Source organism: Rattus norvegicus, chromosome 7, assembly GCF_021556685.1.
Source record: "Rattus norvegicus strain SHRSP/BbbUtx chromosome 7, alternate assembly SHRSP_T2T, whole genome shotgun sequence".
Taxonomy (NCBI): Eukaryota; Metazoa; Chordata; class Mammalia; order Rodentia; family Muridae; genus Rattus; species Rattus norvegicus.
Genome location: NC_141540.1, coordinates 127088318 through 127103694, shown reverse-complemented (window position 1 = coordinate 127103694; position 15377 = coordinate 127088318). Strand labels below are relative to the sequence as shown.

Genomic DNA, 15377 nt, shown 5'->3' with positions numbered 1-15377 from the left:
ACAAGTCCCTCTCCCCACCCGAGATACAAGACGTTCTACATCTTTGAGTTCCTTTTACCCCAAGACTCCTTAAGACTCACTGGCTTGTGGAGAGACCCCAGCTAGACACATGCTGTGCAGAGGCTATAGGCATCATGGGTAATGTCCTGGGTGCACACCACACATAGACAGCAGGAAGGTGCCTATAGGAGGACCCTGCCATGTGGTACAAAGATCCTTACACACCGAGCCATGAATGTTCCCTCAGGGGGTGCCTCCACCCACAGTCTAAAGACTCAGTGCACAACCAGAATCCATGCCTGTTCCACTCTCCCCAGCTGGCCCCCAACATCTACAGAACCACACAGAACCAGCCCACAGGCAGCACCCTAGCTGCCACCTCCCCTCTCTGGCCTGCAGGGCAGTACCTGCTTGCCCTGGGTGTGCCTCCTCCTCAAGCACAATTCCGAGCCTATGGAAATGACAGGCAGCAACACAGGACAGCCTACACGGCCAATCCCAGTGAACAGAGCAGTGGCTGTGACAGCCATTTGCCAGGAACACCCCACGGCCAGAGGCTCACCCCACCCCACTTCTACAGGGCAGAATCAATCCCTAAAATGTCACATTGGCAAGCATAACTTCTGGCACTCACCAGGACCCCAGGGTTCTTCATTTGATTTAATTCAGTTCTCTACAACACACATTTGGTTCACGACACACACTCTCTCCAGCCTCCAGGCCATTAAACCACTACCTGACTGCAGTGCAGCCTACAATCTACCCTGTGGCTCCCTGTCCTCCCCATGCACACCTGAGCTGCAAGGCTGCAAGGATGGCGTCCAGGCAGCACCACACACTGTACTGTCCTACCCCGTCCTCCTAACCCCAGGTTGTGTGAGGAGGACAGGAGGATGGCGATGACACACACAAGAGGCCAGCAGCACCCTGGATTCAGCCTCTCAGTGTGAACCCATAGTCAGAATAGCACAACTGCAGTCAAACAGCAAGTACTTACACAACCGTGTGCTGAAATAAATGCAGCCTGAGCAAGAGCAGGGGTGCCATCATGCAGCCTGTCAGGATGCCATGGGTCCTGTCTATCACACACATGGCCACAGTGTCCCCAGCCACTCCAGTGTCTGGTAATTGCACATACCTTTTGATCACCTCCCAAGGAGCTTGGGCCCTGCTGTGACACATCACTGCATATCCTTACAAGATAAAGAAAGGCTGTACCTAAGAGCCCACGATCCATGTTCTTGGTCTGGTCCCTCACCTATCATCAGGCCTTCCTTCTACCATGCCCTTATCCAGGCTGCCACCCTCACTAGGAGTGGGTTTTTACACACCTCTTGAAGCAACCGGGGCAACTCTTCAGGTGAGGCCCCTACACAGGTCATTCTAGTTGCGGTAACTGTAACTTCTGAGGTCTTACAGGCTTCTGTGGGACTTTACTGATTCCTGACAGTCATCAGGTGGGAAGCAGGGAGCTCAGCGCCATCTGAGAAGCACAGAGCTGAGGAATAAGATCACTGAGCTGCCACAAGTTACCACGAGGCCCCAAGGACCACAGGCCACCTAGCCTATCGAGAGCTGGAGGCAAGGGCGTGACCACAGATCACAGACCACAGAGTTCTGTCCCTACAATGCTGGCATCTTCTTGGCTCTACCCTAGACTGCCCACCCTGCCCAGCAATGACTTTGGCCACTAGGCCTTATGAGCCAGACTCAAGGACTCTCTGACACTCAGTAATAGCAGAAAGCACCTGGGAAGAGTCAACAGTCCTCACAGTACCTGGGCCACCTCAAGGGGATTCAGGTAATCCAGGATCTGGGGACCTGGACTACAGGGTTTCCTGGTAGAACACAAAGCTGGCAGGACATATGGTCAACAGGCCAATGACAAGTGGGTTCCTTACAGCTCTACAGTTAAGCTGGTAAGGGAACTTGCACAGAGAGGCTAAACAGTGCCTCCCAATTCACGCAGCTACCAAGTGACTGCTCAGATAGGAGCTCAGGCTGTGTGGTTTCTTTTCCAACTCAGGCCCCAACATATCACAGGCCCGGTGATGAGGGCCCTGGGAACTGGAGGTTTTGCCAGGCCCTCCAGGTTCACAGTGGTGAGGACACCCAGCTCAGGGAGCCTGGGGCTTGACATATAATAGCTCATGATGCCAGCCCAGTTCACACCATGGAGGCCAAGTGCCATCAGCTCTGTGTCCCAGCAGGAGGAGCTTCCCAGCAGCAGGAGGTCAGCGGTGGGCCACAAGCACTGCTCCTCACAGCTCCTCCACAAATCAGGCGTGAACTAGAATTTAATAAACCTTTCTCCCAACAGAAATCCTAACTCAGGCTCTTCTGAACAGCGGTTACTTACTTGAAAATCTCTTTCTTCTAGAATTTCTCTCCTCCATCTCACGAGGAAAGCAGCACAAACATATAAGTGGAAATGAGAAAAGCCCTCGGGTTCAGACTGAAAGAGAAAAAAACAAGGAGAGTTGTTTAGTGTACGGAGCCATCACCCAATGGGTAAAGCCATCCGGGTGGGCTCTCCAGTCAGGGGCATAGTGAAAGTTCATTCTCACTCAGAGACTGCACTGAAACATGCCCGTCTCACTACAATAAATGCCATTTTAAATACCCACGGTTTGGTAAACAGGGTCCCAAGCTTTCTACAATGTCAAGTACAGTAACTTTCTTTAGTTTGGATGATGACAGCCGGGATAGTGCTGGTAGATTTGGTGATGTCCATCCTATGCCAGGCACCAAACCTGAGCGTTGGAGAGCAGCTTCTACTTCCCAGAGTAGAAAGCAAGCCTGAAAGTTGAGGAAGCAGCCCCTGTGGGATACCAAACAAGCAGTGGAGAAGAGCTGCCTGCTATGTGGACACCAATAAGGAATGCAGCTGGCAGGACAGGAAGTCTAGTGGTTTCTACTGGAATTCCCACTCCTATGTCTCTCTCCAATGCAGTCAGCTGCATCCGTCCCTCTGTTCTTACCACCTCACACTGCTGTCACCCCTGAAGACCTGCTGGACCTGCCCAGGCCACCCCACTGGGCCTGCACAGCTCCGTTCTAGAAGGCTCTCATTCCTTCACCCCCTGCAACTCCTACTTAAGTTCAAGACCATATCACCAACTATTCAGACTAGAGTTACCAAGCTCAGGGCCCAGTTTGTTACCTTCATGGTTCTGCTATGTCCACGCATACCTATGCAGCTACTGTCACTGGCATATTAAGTAATGTAAGTATGCAGTGCATCAGAAGGTAACGAGCTTTGGGAAAAAATACAGCAGCAAGGAAGGGGAAGGATAACAAGAGGGGTGTTTATGCACACTCAGGGACCTGCTCTAATCTCTAGACAGTGATCAGTCAGCTATAGAAACACTGAAGCAAAGAACCAAGAGGGAGTGCCAGGCAGACAACAGAAACACAAAGGCCCCAAGGTCAGAGAGTGCCAGGGACTACCCAGAAACACTGTCAGCAGCACTAAGACAGACAGAGGCTGGCAGTGCAGGAAAGCTTGTGGGGGACAGATATGCAGGGCCCATGTCACCAGGTGTTCCCATGAGCCTGGAAAGCTCTTAGCAGGCAATTCAAAGGCTCCACTGGCTTTCCTACTGAGTACAGGGACAGGGCAAGGAGGAGACAAAGAGCTCAGGATGAGCTTGAGGCATAAAACTGACAGGTGTGAGCTCCTTGGCACATGCCTTTAACCCAGCACTCAGGATGCAGGGGCAGGCAGATCTCTGAGTTCAAGACCAGCCTGGTCTACAGAGTGAGTTTTAGGTCAGCCAGTACTATACAGAGAAACCCTGCTTCAGAAAAATAAAACCAGCCAAACCAACAAAACAAGCCCGAAAGGTGTTAGTGATGTGTGCCAAAAAGTGGGCAAGAGCCTGTACCTATCATGCACATTGTAGGTCCACAGTAAATGGTGAGCCCATAGTGTACTGCTACATGTGAGACTTTGGGGTTTAAGGGAAAGATGGGGGAAGGACCTTAACTCAGGCGGATTTGCAAAATGAGAGGCTTTGCAACTGTAGCAGAACACATTTGGCCAGACAGCTGTGACCCTAAACTTTCGCATGGGATGTGCAAGAGTTAAGCAGTGGTCTTGAGCAGGCAAGCACACTGGCAGTGGTCAGAGAGCCTAAGAGGCCCCATGCAAGGAGAGTGGGAATGTAGTCATTGGTCTTAGTGACATGAAGGGCACTGGGCAGGGCCGGCTGAGCACCCTCGGCCCTAGGGCTGGGCACTGTTTCTTCATCTCTCTGCGCTCCCTGCCCAAGTTGCTGTGGTAGCAACTTGAACAGCCAAGACACTCTGCCTCTATTCCTGACTGTGAGGGATCGACTGCCATCATTTCATTGCAGAGAATGATGTCTACTGAGGCCTGACATCACAGCAGCTAAGGAAAGTCTCTTGTGCTCCAGGCTGAAGAGAGTTCTGATCACAGTCACACGTGGTGTCTGTATTCACCAAGATGCTCACTGATCTGGTGATGGAGAAGAGTGTTCCCTTGACTGAACCAACCTTGCATTCTCAACATGAACTGCATCTGGTCACAATATACCCCAGCTTTTAATGATATCTAGGTCCTGACTGCACTCACTCTGCAAGATGAGACTCTAGATGTCTCTTCTCTAACTTCTTTGTAGGGTCTAAGCATCCAGCTGTTTGTCTCTTTCCCTTTTCCTTTCTCAGAAGAGCACGCACAAGTTTGGGGTGTGCTTCCCTCTGCTTCCTGATAGCCAGCCCCGATGTGGTAGGCAGGGTCTGATGACTTCTCTATGAGACAAACTGTACCCCTGAATTATTTCCTATATGGTTCTCTATATGCTATCCCTAGGTTGGTGGTTCTGGGTTCTATAAGAAAGCAGGCTGAGCAAACCTGGGAAGCAAGCCAGTAAGTAACACCCCTCCATGGCCTCTGTGTCTTCTCCTGCCTCCAGAATCCTGCCCTGTCTGCTCTGTCTGTCCTCCTGTCCTGACTTCCTTAAACAGTGAACAGCAGGTGATGTGGAAGGGTAAGTCAAATAAACCATTTTCTCCCCAACTTGCCCTTGGGTCATGGTGTGTCCTCACAGCAGTAAAACCCCTAAGATACTGAGTGTTTTGTCAACTTCTCTGTCACCTTGATTGTCCCCCCCCCCTTCTCTCTAAATGCAGAAGTAGAGTGCTTTCTTTTTCCAGCTCCTTTTTAACTTTCGAGAGCTGGCTGCGAGCTCATTAGTGTCTGGTTTTTTCATTTCTGATACAAGCAACTGATACATCTATCAGTTGCCTTCGGAAGCCACACTTGAGCGGCACTCCACTCTCAATGAATCTGCATCATCAATGTCAAAGAACATGCCACTGGCTTTTAGATGGCTTTTTTGGATCATACCTGATTTATCAGTACATTTTCCAATCTGAAAATGCATGGCTCTTTTTTATCCCTTTAGCTTGTGAGTACTGACTGCTATTAATCGAGTTCTTATAGGATGGGACTTCAGGACTCCAGTTCTTTGAAGGTAATTTGGATTTAGGTTGGAATAGAACACAGCTTCCACAAATGCTTCCTGAGGCAGCATCCTTGAAGGACAGAGTGTAAACAGTGAGGCCACTGTCCTGGTTCTCACACAGCCAGGACTAGGCTGCCAGTGAGTGACCCATGTTGACCAGCTCACACTCTGTAAGTAGCCATAATGGACTCACCAACCTGGACCTGAACAAGATCCTTCCTTTGTTTTGCTAGTGTCAGAGTGAGTAGATGTTTCTTTAGATATCCATAGAATAAGTCGTGCCATAAAATGCCCGCTGTTCTTAAATGCATGGCTGGAATTCCTGGAGGCAGCAATTCATGTATGTCTATTGAAGAAAATTAACTCATTGTGTTAAAAAATCTTCACTCTACCAGGAAATAAGGATGTATTTAAAAATACCTATGGCAACAGTAGATTTATTCTCTTCCTATGGTTCTACCAAATTTGTTTTCTGTACTAGAAGGTATGTTATTGGGTACATACGAATTCAAAATGTCTTCTATGTCACCGCCGGTTAGCATCACCCCCTTCATCTTAAGCAATCCACTGCAAAAGTCTCTGGTTTTGAGCAGCAGTGGGCTAGCAAGATACAATGATGATCATCTATCAGCTTTGCTCATAATCTACTTTAAAATTAATTACATCCTGTATGTGTGCCCTGTGAAAACATCATCACAGTTAGGACCACGCACACATCTATCACCCCTATCATATGTCACATATGTCCTTGCAGCCATTCAGAAGTCCTCCCACTGTGCCAGATGACTACTGAGCTATCCTTCGACACACACCAGTTTACGACTCATGCTTGTTTTTCCTAATGTCCTTCACCCAGAGCTACTATTTTGAAATTTGTCTGCCATGTTCCATGCATCCGGAGTTCATTCACTGCAAATTCCACAGAACCTTCCCCTGAACAGCACACCACAGTTTGTCTTTCCATTCCCTGTAAATGCTACGCTTCCCCTGAATGGGCATACCACAATTTATTCCCCACAAATATTGAGGTGGTTCCCTGTACCTATTCCCTGCAGAGGCTGAGGCATGTAGTCCTGGATGGGCATTTCACAGTCTATCCATTCGTCTATCTAAACACACGGAGCTGCTTGCAGCTCAAGACTATGGTGCAGAGCCGTGTGCACGTTTGTGCATTAGTCTCCCCATGGAAACATGCCATCACACGAGTTTCCACAGCGGCTCTACCGTGTTATGCTCCCAGGAGCGGTGAAGGAAGTGCGTGCTGCACCCCATCCTGGCCAGCACTCCACAGAGCCAAACAACTCTGATAGCCTGCAGTAGTGTTTCACTGCGGCTTCCAGGCTCCTAGCTACACTTCCCAAATGACCACTGGCTAAGCGTCCCTCATGTCACCCAACATCTTTTGGTACTTGAGGCTTTTTCTGGCTGTTTGCTATTCTTGAGTTTTACAGGTTGTTTTCTTATCTTCATCATGATAAGTCTCTTGTAACCCTCTGTCGGGAAAATATCACTGGACTAGACCTTGTCTTTCCACACTCGAAAGAGTGGCTTTGGGGAAAGGTGTCTTAAATTCTGCTGGAGGTTCCATTTTAATTTGTTACATCTAAGAAACCTTCCCCCAACTCAAGGGCACACAAGGTTTGCTTCTATTAGAGTTTTACGTTTTCTGTTTAGGCCTCTGGTACATTGCCAATCGCGTTTTCGCAAGTGTAAAGAAGCTGAGGGGCGCTTATGTACACGGACACTGCTCCAACAATTTGCTAAGAAGCTGGTGCCCACCCCACTGAGTTAGGGTTGCAGTCACCCTGGCTTTCATGTTTACCCTTCTCCAGAACTTGGCTGCCTCGCACCTCCTCCATTTTGTATTGATTGCACTGTCAGTTTGTCAATTACTACAGAAGAACTTGTGAATCTACGGATCCTGTGTGTGTGTGTGTGTGTGTGTGTGTGTGTGTGTGTACACGTGTTTCTGTGTGTGTATGCATGTGTGTATATGTATGTCTATGTGTGTCTGTGTGTGTATCTGTGTATGTGCACACATGTCTATGTATGTGTGCCAATGTGTGTGTCTATGTGTGTCTATGTATGTGTGTGTATGCACACGTCTATGTATGCGTGCTAATGTGTATCTATGTGTGTCTGTGCCGCTGCATGTTTATCTGTGTGCCTGTGTGTACCTGTAATTGCACACACGCCCACCTTAGAAACCCTGAGTTTCCTGACCCTTCACTCACTTAAGTCTCTTTATCTTCAGCAGCACTTTACGGTTTTTGGGATTTAGGTAAATTGCAATGTTTGCCAGAATGTCCCTAAAAATGTCATTTGTTCTAATGATACTGAAAACATTTTCCTAAAATCTTCCAAATCTGGTTCCTTGTGGTAATTGTTGGCTAATTTCTGGAACATGTTTTTCTTTTTTTTTTTTTTTTTTTTTTTTTGGTTCTTTTTTTCGGAGCTGGGGACCGAACCCAGGGCCTTGCGCTTCCTAGGTAAGCGCTCTACCACTGAGCTAAATCCCCAGCCCCACATGTTTTTCTTTTTAAATCCTTAATTTCCCTTTGTCTCTATAGTGACAGATCTTTCCAAATGAAGTCAGGGTCCCTAATTCAGCAACTTGGTCCCTGCCAACCATGACTGACATGTTCTGTTATTCTGCATCCTAAAACTGGCAACCTGCTGGTGGCTCCCTGTCCTCACTTCCTTTCTTCCTTGTAGTGAACTGACTTGTCTTTACTCATTATTCCAAGGTCTATGTCTAATTGACCCAGAAATTAGCAAGTCTCTGCTCTTGGCTTAGCAGTAGCCTTATGTTAGCAGACAAGCTTAACTCCATGGTGAGCATGGAGCCTGCAAGGTGATATATGGAGTAAAGGTGATTGTCACCTGCCCAATCACCCGATCTACACATTGTCCTCTGACCTCATGTGCACTGTGACAGACAGACAGACACACACACACACACACACACACACACACGCACTAAATATACAATGAAAGAAAATTAGCCATTACCCTTATCTTAACCCCAATCAGCACAGGAAGTGACCTTCACTGAGGTCACAGCCAAGACACACATTGCTTCCTCCTTCCCCAGCATCACACGAGGGGTCTGCATCATCCTGGCTACCTTCCTTAGAACCTGGGATGTCGGGGCTGGGGAGAGAGGAAAAGAAAAAAAAAAAAAAAAAAAAAAAAAAAAGAAAAGAAAAGAACCTGGGATGTCTTTGGTGTTGCTTTCTGTATTAACGCTCGCTTGGATTTGCTCAGAGAGATGTCCTGTCTTTTGAGGTCACCACTTTTTGTGAAATCCAGGAACCCAACTTTCCTCTAGCAAGGCTCTCTTGACTGGTCCCCGCAGACTGCATCCTCACTTACTCCATTGCCATCCTCGGGGCTGTCCTATGCTGTGGTCAAACAGTTCGTTGCACTGTATCCTAGTTTCTGCTATTTAATGCTCTCGGTCTATTTGTTACTCAGCCCTGGAACTCTCTTTGGCTGCTCTCTAGAACCTTCCTTGTGCAGTTTCCCTAGGATAGTTATTTTGTCAGAGATGTCTTATCTTTTGGCATGTAGGGGAGCAGTTCTTATAAGAGGAAACCATGATCAGATCTGTTAACTTCACACCAAGAGTTCACCCATCTCTCTGATGGTCTTTGCACTTTTCTCAGAATTCTGGTGAGGCTGATTTAGGCTCTTGTCATTCTAGCCCGCATTTCTGTTATATTTTATATGTCTGTGGGCAATTCATTTTCTTTAAATCTTTTTTTTTTCTTTTTCTTTTTTCGGAGCTGGGGACCGAACCCAGGGCCTTGCGCTTGCTAGGCAAGGCTCTACCACTGAGCTAAATCCCCAACCCCCATTTTCTTTAAATCTTTAGCTAACTAATCTTCTCTCCCTCTGTGTCACAATTTCCTTTTAAAAATTTTTACTACATTTATTTGCCTCTGTGTGTACGTATACACTTGTGCACAATACGCAAATGCATAGCATAGCATGACAGTCAAGTGGAGCTCAGAGGGCCACCTGGGGGTCTTTCCTCTCCTTCCACCATGTAAGTTCTGATGCTCAGACTCAGATCATTAGGCTTGGTGGCAGGCATCCTTACCTGCTGAGGGATCCTGCACACCCTCCATGTTATGCTTGCTGTTTAGTTCATTTATCACATTTGACTCTGAGGATTTTTCAGTCTTGCACACTGTGTCGGCTCCCTTTCCTTCTCCTTCATTTAGTACTTTCCTTGTTCCATCTCCAACAGCCCAAGCATACTCTAGGCTGCATTTCAGCACCAAATCACACCTCCCTCTCTGAAGCTGTCTTTTCTGCTGACTCCTCTGTCTGTGACTCCCTTCATTGGAACACAAGCCTGTCGGGATTCCCTGAAGCTTTCAGACATGCCTTTCCTCTGCTTGGTGCCTCACAGGACTTTGAGCTACTTAAAGTCGATTTTCAATGGGCAACTTTTCCAGGCAATTGTCAAATGACCTGGAGCTCCAAGCCCACCGGAATGTAGGACAATGGTTGGAAAGTGTGTGGGGCTAGGTCCTTCCTTTTTCATTACCTCAATGGCCAAAGAGACAAAAGGAAAGCCTCGCACCTGGCAGCCCTGAACAGGGCCCAGGTAGTAGCAATTGGCTCATTAAAAGTAATCGGCAGACCCCAGAGATCACAGGGCAGATGTCTGGGCAATACATCTTTGGGGCTATTCCTTCAAATTTCTCAACTTAGAGTTCCCCCAGATGTCTGGTCTCTGAAGTGGTGTTCACACTTGTCAAAACCACACCAGCCCTGTGGTGCATCCTGGAGGAGAAGGACCTTGTGGATTTCGCCTCTGCCATCTTACTTCCTTTAAACAGTCTCAACTTCTTCAAAAGCATGCATTCGATCCTACTAACCTTGTAGCATGTCTGCTGTGGTAGCTGCCACAGCACCAACAACACACAAAATCTCTCTGTAGAAACAAGCAGCAGCTGAGAAGTGTGGTAAGATATCGTAAGACCTTCACCCAGTGACCTTAGCACTCTGTCACAGTGTGACTAGGATGCCTCCTCTAAGAGGTACTGTCATGTACTATCATATCATGTCACTAACCATGGAGGACCACAGTTGCCGTCAGCCTCTTGTCTGATACCCCTGACCTCTGACCTTCTCCTGCTTCCTCCAGTGCTCCAGACCTGAGGCCTGCCTAGCTTGTGCTGAACTGTTGGCACACCATATACCCTTGATCGGCCAGAGAAACCCATCCTCTTTTCAGTCAGCCGAGCCCGCCCCACCTCTCCTCACCAAGGCTGCTGCCATTTCCCACACTGAGTCATTGATGGGCACACACTCTGTCTTCTAATCCTCTGTTCCACCGACTCTGGGGTCTCTTTTCTTTGCAATTTGTGTCCCCAAACCCAACAGTAGAATTAGAGACAGAATGAAACCCCATTTCCCACTCTCCTGGCTCCCCTGAGAGTCTGGTGTGGCTGGCAGGCAGCATTAGTGGACAAGACACTGGGTATCTACAGACCCAGACATTCGTTTTCCTCTCTCATAAATACTGAAGGTGAGCCGACACTTAAGGGCTGGAGGGAAATTCCCTAAGAAAGGAAGGGCAGAGCCCAGCACTGTAAGCTGAGAGGACCAGGGGGTCAGGAGTGCTGGGGGGTGCTCCAGATTGATGCCTTCTCTGTGAAGTCTTGGACACGCTCCTAACTCTGCTCATTTTATTAAGCAGAGAAGGCTCAGGTGGGCTGCAGGACACCCTGCAGGCCAACCCCACAGGAACTGAAGAGCTGGGCTGTGAATCCTGCAGCCTGAACTGTCTCCAGCTGAGAGAGGAACACGGCGTGAGCCAAACTGCAGAGAACAGGAGTTATGGACAAACGGAGTTTTACAGCTTGGTCTAAGTGGATTATTTGTCTTCAGTGACTTGGTAAATTATATTAGAGTAACAATTTGATAAATAGAAAATTCTCATCATAAATGGAAAATGGGCCTCTGCTGTAATGAAGCTTAACCCAGATGATTCATACAGCATCCCAGGAAGGGCGCATGAACAGTGGGCAGGGGGAGGGCAGCAGCTAAAGACCACAGGCTGGACCTGCTCAATCTCTTTCACCACATAGTTTGTCACCACTCGGGACAACAGTCAAGCCAAGAGGCCACTGGTAAGCCTTGTAAAGAGCCTTACGCCAGCAGAAAGGGCCATGGCTTCTAGGATTCCCTTGTCAGTGACATTTCAAACCACAGAGAATTACAGTGTAGGCTGTTTGTGTGCTCATGCTGCATATCTGGACCACGGGCTTTTTGAAAGGGACTGAGCCCTGGTCCAGTCCTTCCTTCCAGCCCCAGTTCCCTGTCCTCGCTGCCCTCCCTGCCCATGGCCACTAGGACTGCCTCAGTTTCCCAGGCTCTAGGCTCCATGAGGGAGGCGAGCAGAAAAGAGGACAGGAAGAGTTGTCTTGGGGGAAAGAGCTCCTGGACAACTGTGGTCCTGTCTTGTCTGGGAATTTCATGGGTGGGGCAGGAGCGTGAAAAGCTCCCTCCCTCAGCCCAAGTACCAACAGAACTGTAGGGATGCTGGGAATGCCCTGCTTTTCCCAGCAGGAATCCAGAAGTCACAAAACACCTGTAGGAATGGTTCTAGAAGTCACCTGTAGGAATGGTTCTAGATTGGGGAGGGGAGGGTATCAGGGAGGGTATGAGGTGCTTACTGGCCATCGTATCAGCTAGGGGTTAATATGTAATTCCTGCACCTGGTTAGATAAAGAGACCCTAGCTACAGAGATCCCTCGACAATGGGAAGGACCCATTGTCCCCAATGCTGGACCTGCCCTGCTTCTGCTCCTCTGTAACTACAGCCTGAGAGACCTGAAGAGCACAGTCAAATCCTGGAACCTGATGGCTTATAACTAAGGTGTGTCCAGAGTGGAGCACCGTGGCACTGCCGTTGCTGTCTTCGAAGGAGCATCTGGATCTCATACAGGAGGCTCCCACCCAGACATGGTTCAGAGGTATGGGAAGAGGGAGTACAGCTAGAGCCACCCCGAGATGTGCTGGTGGCCACTGGCTACCAGTCTTAGCAATGTCTTCATTCTGTCCCAGGGCTCCTCCCTGTAGGAGTGGCACAGCCCCATTGTCCTTATACCTCCTGTCTACAGAGGAAACACCACAGGAGCACTGAAGGAGAACTCAGGGTTCAAGGTTCTTATCCTGTGGTGTGTTAATAACTCCCTGTTGCTATGATCAAACACAAAGACCCAGAGTGACTATGGAGGAAAGAATTTATTGGGGCTTATGGTCTCAGAAAGTTGAGTTCATGGTGGGAAGCATGGCAGCAAGGGGACAGGCACTGTGGTCTGAGCAGGAGGCTGAGAGCTCACACCCTAACTATGAGCATGAAGAAAGAGAGAGCAACCCAAAAGTAGAACCCCAGTGACCCATTTCTCCAGCTAAGGCTCCACCTCCTAACCTTCCCCCAAAGTTCCACCAACTACGGGCCAAGTGCTCAAACACCAAGAATGTGAGGTCGTCTTGCTGGAACCACCATCCATGATAACAACAGAAGAGCAGGTTTTGTTTCCAATCATTTTGGCATTACTGTCTTAATCACTAGGTAAGGACACAGTAACTGACGACTTAGCCGTAAGTCTGCCAGGGCCAGACTCAGTCTCGCCACCCATGTGAGCAAGTTGGGAAGTGCTCCTGAGCTTTGAGAAGGAATGTGATGTTTGAAACAGATCCTGCCAGGCTCAAGTGCTGCCCCACAGAAGCCCAGAGCTAATTTAGTTAAAGCTCTTTCCATCTACCCAGAGACTGGGTATCATGCTCCCGTCCACCATTTGTAGAAAGGATCTCCTCCCTGACAGGGCTAGCAATGCACTGAGGATAAGCCAGGACTAGCCTGTGCCAACAGAGATGGGGCAAACACAGGCTTGAGAAGCCACTAGGTGGGCTTTAGTCTCTCTACTATATAGCCCCAATCACTTCCCTGCAATGGCTCCCATTTGTGGCTGTCATTGCCTGCCTGTCCATCATCGACTCTATAGTTTATGTCCCTGTCCCCCAGCACAGGCCTCTCTAACCCAGGACTGAGGCTCACTGTCCTCATGAGAACACACATCCAACACCCAAACTGGACGGGCCCTTAGGATTAGCTTGGGTGGCTCAACCACGATATCACCCAGGGCTGTGTGACTGCATCCCCACTGTAGTTCAAGGATACAAAAGTCCCAGTATGAGGAGCAACCCTGATGTCTACAGGGATGTGACAATACCTACCCTATCCTTTTCTAAAATTTGTTTTTACATACCAAGGGTGGAGCTGAACACTGACTTACAGCTCTTCCCAGCTCCTTCCCCAAAATACAACTCACCCTGGCTCTCCCACCCACAGGCCTCCAACCCTTTCTACACTTCCCCCTCAACCCCTTGCTTCCTACATGTTTCTAGAAGTGAAAGCAGAGTCTAAGTCCTTCTTTCTCTTTACATCAAACACTCTCCACCCTTTATGATCCATGATAAGAATCAGGAGTCTCGGCTTTATAAGGGCCAGATTTCCACCTCTGCAGTGATCCTAGCAATGAAAGCATAGAATGGGCAGCTAAGAACATTTCCTCTAGAACATTCTCCCATACTGGGAATGTTTGTGAGGAAGGCACTCATCCACAGTTCCTCTCCAGTTGTGACTTTTCTATACCGTGTGGACTCAGAAAGTCAAGAGCAGCAACTACGCTCCCTACAACTACAGGCTTCCCACAGACACCTGGCCCACACCTACGAAGAGTAGCCAGATACCAGGGGCAAAAAGCCCCATGTGCAGATGTCCCTGGAGTCTACACGTCACTCACGGGGAAGAGCTGCTGGTTATGATGACAGGCAGTAATGACTGCCACCTGATCCATCATAGAGCTGTGGGATGGAGGAGTAGGGCATCTGTTGCATAAGACAGAGATGAAGGTGACACTGTGACCCAGTGACAATGGCATCAGGGTGAAAAGATGACGAGATGAGTCATGGCTGTGCCTGAATGCACCTTGCTGCTCCCACTGTACCCTGAAGACAGATCTGCTGGGAGAGGGCCCTCCTACCTTGTTCACCTTGGAATGGCAGCACCCTTCCTTTGACATGGTCTTCCTTAGTCATTCAGAGCTCCTCTTAGCAGTCCTAAGTCCCCCAGACCCCGGCTAAGAGACAGACAAGTCTGGCAGAGTCTGGTATGCTGAGAAAAGACCACTAAGAAAGCCTCAGCCCACACGGCTACATCAGACTCTGGCGTCTCCCAAGTGCCCTCTTAGTGTGAGCTACTGTGTCTCTGAGCTTTACCAGGATGGAGCTGAAGATATAGAACCAGCGCAGTGAGCCTGGCTCTGTGTGAGCTGAGTCCCCACAATCAAGCTCATCAGCACATCTGTCACCCTGCAATTACCTCTGTATGTGACAAAAACTCATCAGACTCCCTTCTCAGCAAATGTCAACTCTCTATACAGAATTGTTTAAGGTAGTCAGTAGCCTGTGTTCTCCATGTCAGAGCTCATTGGTCCTGGATAACTAGAACTCTACACCCTTTCAGATAGCCCCATTCCCCACCCCAGGCCCCAGCAACCACCATCATTACATCTGTGAGCTCAACCGGTTTAGATCCACATGCTAGTGAGATCATGCAGTACTTGTCTTTCTGTGCCTAGCTTAGTGCAATGTCCTCCAAGGAACATGAAAGGCAAGCCCTCCTCCCTGGATAATGCTCATGCATTTAATATATATTATATATGTTATATACTGGTACATAGAATTATGCATATGGCTGCATGCCACATATAGCTAGAATCACATGCAAGTTTGCCCACCATGTCTTGTTGAGAATAGACATCAAGGACCTTTCCTGCCTTGGTTATCAGGAATAATGTT

The 15377-nt window shown here is 48.6% G+C and overlaps 1 protein-coding gene across 4 annotated transcripts in view; it reads right to left on the bottom strand.

Moving 5' to 3' along the window:
• Nucleotides 1–15377, bottom strand: part of Tbc1d22a (TBC1 domain family, member 22a) — a 287645-nt gene that overhangs the window by 48397 nt on the left and 223871 nt on the right. For all 4 annotated transcript variants that reach the window (XR_015624388.1, XR_015624387.1, XM_087559126.1 and 1 more), the window contains 1 exon segment: nt 2360–2455. Coding sequence is in view for 2 of the 4 variants with exons in the window: in XM_087559126.1 (XP_087415252.1) it covers nt 2360–2455 (96 nt within the window). In the remaining 2 variants the exon portion in view is untranslated.